The sequence below is a fragment of the Neophocaena asiaeorientalis genome, unplaced genomic scaffold (assembly GCF_003031525.2).
Source record: "Neophocaena asiaeorientalis asiaeorientalis breed wild unplaced genomic scaffold, Neophocaena_asiaeorientalis_V1.1 scaffold256, whole genome shotgun sequence".
Lineage (NCBI taxonomy): Eukaryota > Metazoa > Chordata > Mammalia > Artiodactyla > Phocoenidae > Neophocaena > Neophocaena asiaeorientalis.
In genome coordinates this window covers 2,886,555-2,899,100 of record NW_020185324.1, presented here as the reverse complement: position 1 = coordinate 2,899,100, position 12,546 = coordinate 2,886,555, and the positions used below count along the sequence as shown (strand labels likewise).

General features: G+C 44.2%; 1 protein-coding gene across 3 annotated transcripts in view; it reads right to left on the bottom strand.

Annotated features, from left to right (window-relative positions):
• The window catches only part of SMARCA2 (SWI/SNF related BAF chromatin remodeling complex subunit ATPase 2), a 173,887-nt gene that overhangs the window by 21,207 nt on the left and 140,134 nt on the right, over positions 1-12,546 (bottom strand). For 2 of the 3 annotated variants that reach the window (XM_024734212.1, XM_024734210.1), the window contains 2 exons: positions 12,173-12,390; positions 4,131-4,184 (listed from right to left, as the gene is read on the bottom strand). In XM_024734212.1, coding sequence (XP_024589980.1) covers positions 4,131-4,184; positions 12,173-12,390 — 272 coding nt within the window. The remainder of the gene's footprint in view (positions 1-4,130; positions 4,185-12,172; positions 12,391-12,546) is intronic. The other variant, XM_024734211.1, reaches the window with a different exon arrangement.

Genomic DNA, 12,546 nt, shown 5'->3' with positions numbered 1-12,546 from the left:
AATAAATAGGATAATAGAACAATAATTCCACAAATTTTTTTTTTACTATATTACAACCAACAGAATCTATTGTATGAAGTCCCTATTTATTCCTTCAGAATTCTCTCATTGAACTCATGACTGCAAATCAGAGGTGATCGATCACCTGGACAGGAGATTCAGAGAGTACTGTTTATTTACTTGTTTATTTAGACAAGCATTTTGAGGAGACGACTGCGAAGACTTATCATCTGTCACCTGACTCTTTAGAATTATTGACTCGGGACACCTAGATTCTTCTCTTTTTCTCACTCGACACTTCATCATAGCAGGTAGAGGTACAGAATCCTAACTGTCCACCTGTCTCAATGTGATAGACACACTGGTCACGCCGTTTCATCAGCTTTTGTCACCTCATCTTGGAGACCCGGAAGTGACTCAGAGGATGCCTTCCTTTCAAAAGGTAAGGACACACCTTCCCTTCCACTGAACGTTCTGTCCTTTGGTCTTTCCCCGGGTCTCTAACTTCGTAATGTTAAAAAAAGGCTTCGGAACTTTTGGCTGAATTGTGATCAAACTCAAAATCACAAAGCTTTTGCAGGCAAACAAAATCAAATGCCTCTCCACCTGAGCTGCAGATCCCCAATGTCACTTTGTCAAAGGGGTGCGTGTGTCGTAGCAGGCACCCTGAGTGCTGCATTTTCCTAAAATGGCCGTTTTAGGCAATTCTTCAGGAAGACATATGAGGTGTGACTCTAAAGGAACAAGGCAGATATTTTTCCCATGAATACACAAGAACACTTATGCCCAAATAACTGCCCTCTTTCAGAGCAATCCGTTTCTAACTCAAAAGACAGAGAGTGCTTATGAAGACAGTTTATCAGCCCCGTAAGAAAATCAGTTTTGCTGTTTCCAGCTGGGACTCCTCTCATAAATGAGAGGTCATTTATGTTGGTTGTCCTGAAGCTTGGAGAGGCAGAGACCCTGGGCTCCTGGGCCAGGCTGATGCTGGGAGCCTCGAGGAGGCTTTCTGTGCCTCAGAAAGCAGATGGACCACGTTTATCTGTGGGCTGCCCACCTGCTGTACGTGGGTACAATTGGCTGAGCGTCATTAGTAAGTGTCAAGTCACTAGGAGTCAAAGCAGCTTATTCCAGGACACATCTGAAAGTATGAATACTTTTAAGAACGACAAAATAAAGTTCTAGAATCCGCATTTCCCTGAGCTGATTCTCTCTGGACTAAGTGCAACTTCTGAGCTCTAAGTCAGCATTTCCCAATATGTGCTCCACGAAACTTGAGCTTAATGGATTATTAATAGTGTTCCCTGAAAAGGGGGCTTCACTGGTCAAATGAGTTCGGGGAATGCTGGGTTAGACGAAGTTCAGCAGGCTACTTGACACAAAACTTCCCAGAGCCTCTAACCACGCTGGGAATTCTCCAAGAAGCTCCAGGACTAGAGTTTGAGGACTATACTCCGGGGAAGCGTCACCCTGGACATCAATTGAAGTTCTGACTTCCCCATGCTGCTAGTATACAAGATAGACTGCCAACCCTGTGGCTGAGCCCTAAGTATCCAAACAGAATAAATGAAGAAAGGCTCTTCACCTAGAACTAAGATTCTCTGAGTGTATCCACTTGGTCACACTTGTATTTCATGGCAATTTCTCTGTAATCTCATTAAATGCAAAGGGGCTTGAGCCTGACATCCGGTCACAGCCTCCCTCCCCCACTTAAAGAAATGCCGAATGTCTGGTGCCGATGTTGCTAAAACTAAACTTTGACTGTCACAGCTTCTTAGCCGGTCCTGAAGGGACAGTCAATACTAACAACATAATCACGACGCTGAGGGCTGTTAATAGCCATGGAGGGAGTTTAGATTTCCTGGGATGGAGTATGTAGGGCTGGGTACCATGTGCCACCTTTCTTTTCAGCCATATTTCTGTAAATGTAAATTTCACTTACCACTCAGGACACAGAACCAGGAGTTATCCTTAAAAAGTTCTCCTCCACCTCTCACATCTGGTCTGCCCTAAGTCCTGTCAATCATACCTCTCTCTGAGTACTTGCTCTCTTGCCTTCACCCCCATCACCATGTCCAATGCTATGCCCCTCTTCCCTTGCACCTGAGGACCCAGTCATACTGAGAGACGTGTGGTCTCTAGAAGGGGTCCTGCTTTTCCATACCTCCTCCTTGGCCGCCTACACACATGGGTCTCAGCACCTTGGCTGCCTCCGCCCACCCCCTCACCCCCATCTGCTTGGGGGATTTTCTACTCCTCCCACAAGCCACCGACTGACTCTGCTTTCCCCCTTCCTACCCTCCCACCTGGCATGTACACTTGATTCATACCGTAGATGTGCGTTATTCCTTTATATAACTCTTTCCAACTATGCTTTAAGGCGTTCCATTTTACTCATTTCCCCACCCCCTGCCCCCACCCCCCATTCTCAATACTTACACAGAGACTGACACATAGAACATGCTCAGTGCTTTTGAACACATGGAGGGATTTCTTTTAAAGAATGTTTAAAAATTAATCACAAGGCAAGCTCTGAACAGCATGTCTTAAACTCGGGTTTCTGGGGAGGAGAAGCATATGTGACAGTACGGGACCAGACAGACTCCGCAGACTCCTGAGGAGGCAAACATCAAGCCCCTTCTATGCCTCTGGAAATTGCAGTTTAAATGTGTCTTCAGTAAGAGGATTTATCTGGATCCTAACTACATATGGTCATATCGTCTCCTCAGAAAGCCGAGGCATGACACTGGGGGCTCTTAATACCCTTTAACGTTATTAATCCACTTTTCATGGTCACGTGGTTATTGTGATGGAAGAGGGGATGTGGGGTGAAGGAGCCTAGCCCTGTCCTTGTGCACTGCGCTGGACGTTTAGCCTATATCATGCCTTTTAGAGACCATAAAGCCTCCTTCCCACGTGGTTGAGTTGGAAAGATTTACCCTGGTAGTTCATTATTTCAAGCCCCCAAAAGTCATGCATTTCTTGTTTCAGTTCCGAAATTCAAATCCAGACTGAGTTCTTTCTCGTGATGGCAAAAACAGAACACCATTCTTGATGCCTCTTAGTACACAGTATAGTTTGTGTGACTGGCTTCCAGGATTGCTCACTGTTTACAATAAGAAATACCCAAAAGTGACAATCTTGCCCACCAGTTTCACCTCCGCACAGATATGGATGGGTACAAATCACCCCACGTTTAATCTCCCTATGTAAAAGCGAAGGCCACAACTAGTGACGGTATTTATTCTGAAATACAGGACACAGCTTCAATTCTTTTGCCTCCTGGCCCTAGACTGGATCCTATACCAGGGGGGAAAGAAGTGCCACAAAGGACGTCATTGAGTCAGTTGACAAAAGTGGAATATGGATGGCAAAGTACTGGATCGATATTTTTTTTAAAGTACAGGCTGACCCAAAGGGGGAAAGAAATGTTATTTTCAGTATACTAATAACAACTCCTAACCCTGGCGAATCATGCACATCCCTCCTTCTGCCTCAACTATCATCATCTCAGTGTTGCAAAATCTCTAGGAAAAAAACACTTCTGCTTCCCACTTGACAGAAGCAGAGGCACACAAAGGTTAAACAAGCTGCCCGAGGATGCTTAAGCCCGCACAGGACAGGTAAGCCCAGAAGTCACACCTTGAACCCCACCTGGCGCGCAGACCCTCCGCACACGTGACTGACTCCACAATCTCAGACAGGGCAGGCACGCGCACGCGGCACCCCAGGTGCTTCTCAGTAAGCTTCAAAACCAAGACAGCATGGAGTTAAGAGGCCCGTGGGACGTAAGACAGAAGCTGCGCTGGAAGTGGTGGGGGAAAGCAACAGAAACCCATGGCCGAGTGATGCTGGGGGGACCGTCCCGCTCAGTGGCGGCTCCTGATGCCTTTGTAAGGAGTGCAGTTACAGGACGGACACGCCCAAATTACAACACAGCACAAAAACTTCAAAAGCCACGACAGGTGTTTGAGAATATCTGTGCCTCCACCTCCCACTCCAAGGAGGGGTGGTCAGGAGGCCACCGGAGAAATTTGCTTCCAAAGGCCGAGTCTTTAGGAAATCAGTCTGTTTGGTGGACCAAGGGATACCTGTATTTAGAGACCCGGGAATACAAGACAGATCCTGACCTGTTTCCTTCTATTTCCAACTGAGAATTACTGGGCACCTTCTCCACGTTACACCTGTGGTAGAGTAGAAAGAACACTAGAGTCAGAAGACCTGGGTCCTCGTCCCAGCCCGGCTCCTTCTTCTTAGGCTGGTGACCTCGGGTAATTCATCTCACGCTCCAAGCTTCAGTCTCCTCACCTACCTGCCTTGCCAACCTCGGGGGACTGTTGGGACTGTCCCCAGATTACTGGGGACGTTTCCTGCTTCTCCCGGACGCGTAAATACCTGTTACTCGGGTCTCATTTCCCGCCACACGTTTCCATCCGTCGTTCTAGAAGCAGTGGAGGAAAGGCAGCGTTTGCTTGGCGGGGGTAAGGGGGTGGCCTTAGCACTGTAGTAGCTTCGGCCTATCCGAGTCTAGCTCCTCACTTGTAAAATGGTGATAATACCTCAGAAAATGGTTGTGAACCCTAAACGGGATACTGTACTTTATTACAGCAGCTAGCACACAGAGGGTGCACCGAACCACAGCCTAAATTGGTTTCTGAACACCATCTAGGTAGTCAGCTCTCCTTCCCAGACCTCCATTCTTTCCCAACAGATCACCAAGTTAATGATCTTCAACTGGAAATGACAACCACCACGTGAGGTCTCTGGCCCTTCCTTCTCCAGGCCTCTAGGGAAGCCCCTTCCATTGAGGATTTTGCAACTGCACCACTGGCGTTCCTTCGTGTGCTGGCAGAGAAGTGGCTGAGAGGGGTGTCGCGCCCTGGGAAATCCCTCCGTCCTCTCTAGATCTTACTCCAGGCAAAGAACGGTGCCGTTGGCATACACAGCCCACGTCTGGCCACTTACACATCCCTCCTCAGAGACCTTACCCACTGTGCCCTGGGAGAGCGGGAGACACTACAGAAGGAGCAACGCATAAATCCGGGAGTGGCGAGGCGAAAAGTACAGGCGATATTGGGAAAGCAGAGAATCGGGTGGAGTGTCTGACATACAAGGGAGAGTTGCACGTTGGAAGATGAAGTTGGGAAGGTCCTAGGGCCAGGCTGTGGAAGGCTATCTTTCCCACGGTGAGAAGTCTGGTCGCTATCGGGTAGGCAATGAGAAGCTACTGAAAGTGGTTAAGTAACCACTGACGAGAGGGGATCCATGAATCAGAGGCAGGAGGAGAAGCAGGCAGCATGCAGCCGTCCAGGCACGGCCAGCGACGATGGTAAAGGACCTGATGCAGACGGTGGGTGAGGACACAGAAGTGGTGGGGGGCCTGGGAGAAATGCTGAGGAAACTCTGTATGTAAGGGCGTGTTAGGAATAAGGCACAGAATTGGGACCACTTTTCTCCCAACACACTGGGGACCCTGAGTTGATGATGGATGTTAACCAAGGGGATACCGAAGCTGAAATAGACCGTGTTGTCTCAGAATGTGTAGTCGTGAAGAGCATTCTGTAGACATGTTACAGGACATACTGCAAGTACTTTGGAGAGAGAGGTGGGCATGGTTCTATGATCTGGCACTAACGGAGATTACACCTCATCGGGGAAGGAAGGCTCTGATGAAAGGAAATTCCAACAGAATGCTTTCGAACGATTCTGATAAGGAGTATGTGGGGACAGACCTACACGGGTCAGCAATCTGACTGAAAAAGAAGTACAAACACAACAAAAAAGCATATTAAATGATGGTATGGATGTGGCTTTCAAAATGTATGTTACTACAAATCAATTTTAAAAAGACAGTGTGAACACTGGCGCGATTAGTCCACCTTGGATGGAAGACTCAGGATGATGGTAACTGAGGGAAAGCCTTCGACATCAAAAATACCTGAATACGCTTCAGATAAAGCACTTTGGGGAGATAATATTGGAAAAAGAAAAGGCAACTGTTTAAAGTAAGAGCCCATCCCTTCTGGAATACGGGTTGACGATATGTGGGCCTTTAAGACAGTAGCTCAGCCTTACTCTAAATGAGGGAAATGCTACAAATGACTTTCCATCTGTATATAGGAATTCGTGTACAGGAATTAAACAAGTACACTTAGTCCTTAGGTTTGCAGTATTCCCGAGTCTTTAGAAAGGTACTATAATGTAACGGGGTAAAATGCCGGCTCTCTTTTCCCCGGTAAATGCAGTGATAGTGATATATATAAATATATATATAAAAAATATATATCATATACATATATATATTTCCCCCCCTAAAAGAGACCATAAACTCAAGATGATGTTATTATATTCTTATTTAAGGGGCTCACGTGACCCCACCTTCCCTGAATCTCCCAGGCCACCTGCCTGTTCAGTACTATCCGGGCTATCTCCTCTACCACATGGCGAGCTAGTGGAGGTAAGTACCGTGAGTCTTTTTTTACCCTCTGGCCCTCAGGGCTGGAAAGAAGGGGGGAATAATACAATTAATATTTCCAGGATCAATGAATGATTTTCTACAATGTGGGGAGAGCTAAGATTCAGAAGAAGCTGAGGCCTTCCACCATTCCTAGGGAAGTCATCAGTGTTTCTTAAAATGAGGGGCAAGAAGAAGACAGTCTAGCCTCCGGGAAGAGAGCAGAGGCTGAAGGGCATCAGGTAACAGGGAGGAAGGAGCCGTTTGGCCACGCCTGGCTGCCTCACTGTGTGCCAGGGTCAGGCAGGTATCTCCCGCCTCCCCACCGCTTCCCTTGTCCATGCTCAGAGCTGCACCTGAAGTCCAGACCCTCTGCAGACAGCGAGGCCCATCCTCGCAGTACACTCCTGCCGGTCAGAGCGGGAGGAGGTGATGATAACCTCCTCATATTCTGTTTCCAGACTCTTTGGGAACATGAACGAGGCTCAGATTTGAAAAGCAAGGCATAATAAATGTTGAACAAAAGCTACTGATAGGAGAGTTGATAGAGCATATCAAGAAGCTTCAGATGAGTTCAAGTGTCCAGTTGCAAACTAATTACATCCTGAAAGAGTGTGTAGATTGCTTTTGCTAATGATGTTTAAGAAATCACAGAGGCTAGAAATGGAATCAGAAGACTAAGTGTCCCACTTTCAAAAGGAGAAGGGAAACTCCAGGCGGCTGTGCTTGATGTGGACCCTTGGTCAAAATTTAGAGGAAGTTATTCAGGTGCCACAGGGCTACAGAGAGAAGATAAATGACATCGTTAAGTACCGGTAGGGGGTCCCTTAGAAAAAGCCATGGCAAGCTAACCTCATTTCATCCTTTCCGCAGGGTTTCTAGGTTGATGGATTGGAGAGGCCACAAACATGGTATATCTTGGTTTTAGCTTTTTTTGATAACCTTGAGAAAGGATAGATGAATGTGGGTGACATGACAGCATGGTCATGTGAGTTCACAGACGGTTCATCAACTTTAAAGATTACTGATTAATAAATTCACGCCAACCTTAAGTGATCTTCAGGGGCATGTCAGAGAAGACCTGTCCTTTGCCCTTGAGAAGTTTCTTCGCAATAGCTTACAGCAAATCTTCAGATGACAACAACTCAGGAAAACAAGTAAACGTGGTTTTGTTTTGTTTTTTTAAAAAAAGGCATAAAATAATCAGTGTTACATCAATAGGCTAGAATGGTGGTACAAAAATCAGTAAGATGAAACTATATAGGAATAAGTCGATACAGGATAAAAAAAAAAAATCAGAGGTTTAGCTGAAGGCTAACCTTGGCAGCATTCACGTGAGATAAGAACTGTGTGTATGTTTTGCGGGAGAGGGAGTTTTTCAAGAAGTCGTGTTTTCAATGTGAGTTAACTCTGAATCAAGGTTGGTGAAAAAAGTTAACACGCTCCTGAGTTATGTTAACAGAATTTTGGTGTCCAGAATAAGGAGGCTAGCCATCCTGCAATTAGCCGCCATCGGAATACCTCTGGAGTTCTGGGTGCTATGTTTTCCATGGGACACTAAGAAAGTAAAATGTGTCTAAGGGCGGGGTGGAGTTGGGGGGTATTGGGATGGCTGGAAGTCCAGGCATCACTCAGATAGCAAAGTGAGGTATTACAACCCGAAGGAGAATGTCCTAAGGCAGATACGTTTATGAATATTTTAAAGGACATTTCTCGGAATTAGAACAGATTGAGTCTCTGAAGTTCCAAGCAGAACAAAAGCTAGAAGTCAGAGGGCTGAGTCTGTTTTCATATAGGAAATGCCTGTCGTGTTTAGAGCTGTCCTTTGGTGTCGCAAACGGCTTCCTGACACAGTGAGCTAACGCTGGGCATGTCCGCACAAGGTTAGATGATGGTCTGCTAGAGGCGATGCAGGGGGACACATCTGGGAAACTGGACCAGGTAGAGCTAAAACCCCTTCTAATACTAAGAATTCCCTCTAGGAATCTCCCTCCTTATCCAAGGAACTGTAAGCCATGTCTCTAGACTTGGAATAGCTCCACCAAACCCAGACCCTGCTTTTTCACCATCACCATCTCTTCACAGGGGCAATTTTAAAGGGTACAGATGCAAATTAGGATGGATCCCTTTTCCAAGAGAAAAAAGATCTTAGGTTAAATATTATATAAAGGGAGAATATAATTTTAAAAGCCCTCTACATAACCATGCTTATTAACAAATCAAAACAAAGCCTTCCAATAATACTTCATATCAAGTTTTCTATTTGGAGAAATAAAATGGTGGGAACGGTAACAAGAGATCAGTGCTACCTCTAGTAGAGATTACCGCAGAAAAATTTTACATTTGTGAATCACACAGAATTATTGGCTCTCGGAGGGGAGAGGGGGGTCACATTTTTTAAAAGCATCCCGCTAAAAAAAAATTAGGACTGGCACTGAAAACAAAGGCAATAAATAGACACAAATTATCCTAGTTCTTTTTAAACAATAAAAATACATCTGTCCCAGAATCATGCAAGAACTTTGAAAAAAAAAACTGTCTCATAAGAGCTAATTAATTCTTATGTATCAGTTAAATATAGATGGCAGCTCTTATTTAATACACTGCTAATGTACATGACTGTCAGAGCTGTAACATTTGACTGAGGTGATGGGAAGGAGGTTAGTCCAGGTGGTACTTCTTTCACAGGTAGGTTGAGTTACTATATTAGTCACTGACTTTACTGGTGCAAAAATCTCAACACATGGCGAAGTACATTTCTCAGCAGCATTTTCTAAAACCAACCAAAAATATGATGTATCTAATTAAGGCCCTCCTAATTTGAGTACCTCCTACTTGAGCACCCAATTTGGTAAGAGACATAAAAAACATAAACTAAGTGCTTTTTTTTCTAGAGGATCACTAACACGAAATATACATGAAACATGTAGCAGTGGAGAATTTAGAACATACTTCCCAGAAGTACCTAAACGTGGGCAGTAATAGAATGGGGGGCCTTACCAGGGTACTTTCAGGAAAAGTAAAACAAATAAATAAAACCAGAGAAAGGGGGAAAACAAACAAACGATTCAGTGTCTGCAGGTTGAAATATTTAAATAGCCTCTCCCTATAGTACAAGCAAAGACATGCTCAGTCATCATTCCCAGTGAAGCTGTGTTTTCTGGTTTTGGAAATAACAATATGAAAGCCGTACGAGCAAGGACATTTTCTTTATAGTGCTCAGAGCTCCATTCACCTACCTGATTTGCTATAAATCGTCTGAAAGGCTGATTATTAATAATTAAACTGTTCAAAGAGCTATATTAACTCATCAAATCTTCCTAATGCCTCTAGAGGCAGGTACAGTAATCGTTCCATTTTGTGGACTAGGAAACTGAGGACCAGGGAGGTTAAGTAAATTGCCCAGCTGCTCCACAGGTAGTAAATGGTAGAGACAGGATTCAAATGCAGGTAGTTCAACCAAGACAAGAGCTTAAACTACTGTGCTACGCATAGCTGAGGTTAAAGAGACCTCACATCATACTACTCTGTATTTGGGGGTGGGTTCTGGAAAAGTCATCAGCCCATAGCCCTGTGCGTCAGGAAATCACAAACCTAAAAGGCTACGGAGCCAGCAGGTGATATAAAGGAGTCAAGTGGGCCAGGTGCGAAAAACACGATGATAAATGGCAACTGACACTCCATACTGGAGGGACGATAGTGAGCGACGGCGATGGTGGCCGCCTAGAGCAGACAGTCTGCAACGGGTTGGGGTGTGGGTTCCACTTCTACTGTTACCTTAGGGAAGGCTAGGTAGAGTGCTGCCAGATTTTTAGGTTTTTCCAAAAATGGGGGGAGGGGGGAAACCCTGACGTTTTTATAAGAACTCTCTCCAGCTTTATGCGTTTGCTTAAAAGAAAAAAAAAAGGAAAAAAAAAAAAAAGAGAAACGTGAAATAAAACCATCTGTTGGCAGTACGTGGTCCACTGGCTGGTGACTCCTTTTACACCATTAAAGGAGGAGACAGCCATCACCTGGCATAAAAGGCCTGGCTTTCAAACCTCCAAGGACTTTCTTGGCTCTTCTCAGTGTTACAGCAGCCCTAGGCTCACTCAGCAGGTAATGAACACAATGCCTGTTAGATATCAAGGCACACCTGGTCCAAGCCACAGGCATTTTCACTCTCCCGGGACAAAGGCAAAAAGTTAGAGGTATGTACAGAGTAACACTCTCTGCTTATTTTTCTCTACACCAGGGGCTGATAAAATAAGGTGTAACTGTCCAACCTGGCTTCCTGGAAACTACTCCTGCTTCCAGCCAATCTACCAGTACAGCTGGGGAGGAACAGAAACTTGACAGAGAGAATTACTGACTCCGGGTTTACAAGGAAGTTGGCATGTTCATCTGGGCAAAGAATGATCTCGTGGCCAAATTTTCCTTCCTAGATTACTGTCATTCCCCTGTGTCAGTGAACAGCTTTATCCAAACCTAATGTAATGGGGCTGCCCTTTGTGGCCATTTTAGAATGCTCAAAGGGAATGACTTTAAAAAAAAAAAAAAAGGAAAATAATAGTGAAAATAGTAAGCAGGAAACCTGAGAGACCTGGTAGGCAGAGGAGCAAGAAATTCTGACCCTTCCACACGCATCTGCTCCTGTGTCCCTTTCACCATTTCTGAAAAGTCTTTATGTTTTCTCTAAGGAGCTGTCAGTAAAACCCCATCGAAAGTTTCTTGCTTTTTATACTACTTAATCTTCACGATGAGGTTTTCTTCCTCGTATGAAGACATGCAACTAAAATTACCACGAAGAACTAAAAGCACAACTTATTTGTAGTAAACAATTCCAGTTATATAGAGCAACACCAGTGAATGTCAAGAATTTTTGGTAACGAAAAGTTGATTCATGCCACTATGTAACTTAGAGGGAAAAAAATTTCAATTTTTCAACTGAAGTGAGATGTCATCTTCCTATTAAAACCGCATCACATGATTACTGAGTAGAAATCAAATCAACCAACCAAAATATAGCCTAACTAGTTTATCGACTATATAGGGCTGCCTGACACCCAAGAACATCTTTACTTTGGTTTTCAAATAATTGTTTATTGTTTAAAAATGGCCTGGGGATAGTGTCCAGTACAGATTTCTCAAAGTTCACATTCAAAAGTTCCATGAAAAAGAGGGAAATTTGCTGAAAAACCATCCTGTCTAGGTAGGGTTATGAGAAAAGAGGGAGATGGCTCGAACAAGTGCTCAGAAATTCAAGTGTCTTGGAAGGAAAGAAGGAAAGGTATTTTTGATGGAAGCTTCGGTTTGGCTTAAAACAAAGTCCTAGCATGAACATTTACCTTAAATATGTGATAGGACTCTTTTTCTCCTCTAACACCTCAATCCAAAGGTATACTTTCACTCTCTTTCCAATGCTTCCACATCAGTGATGGTATTCTGGAAATCCTTAAAGAACCCTTCTCCAGCTTAGGTTTTTTTTTCTTTCATTTGGTCATCTAAACTCCTCTTTCCAAATACCTTAAATAACACCTGGTAAACTATTACACAAAATATCAAGAGCAGCCTCTCTGAATAGAGTACAAGTTTACTGATACCTCTGGAGCAAAAACCATCAAACAGGAGGTAGAAAGGGCCTGGAACCCAGCGTACACCTTAATAAATCTTGCTCTGCAGGCAGCGTTACCTGTGGTCTTGATGAAGATGCTGGAGGTGAAGGAACGAAACGCTCACCTGTCTTTGTAGTTTATCACAGTATCGATGATAGCGTTCATCTGCTTTGTCAGTTTAGGGGGATTTGGTGACAGTTTCTCAGCCGGAGGGCGACCTCTCCTCTTCTTGGCCTTTTCCATATCTTCTTTTGCAGGATCTTTATCCACATTTCTTCGTCTTTTTCGCTTCTTAAGCCGTACTTCCTCTTCCATTTCTTCCAAATTGCCGTCTTCAATGGCCTGTTAATAGGGAACGAAGGAGAAAAAATTCAAGACGAGAGAATACCGAAAAGAAAACAATTTACATAAGTAGAATAAAATGAAACTAACAACAGCAAAAAAAAAAAAAAAAAAAAAAAAAAAAAATTAAAAGAAATCAGGGAAGAAAAAAAAAAA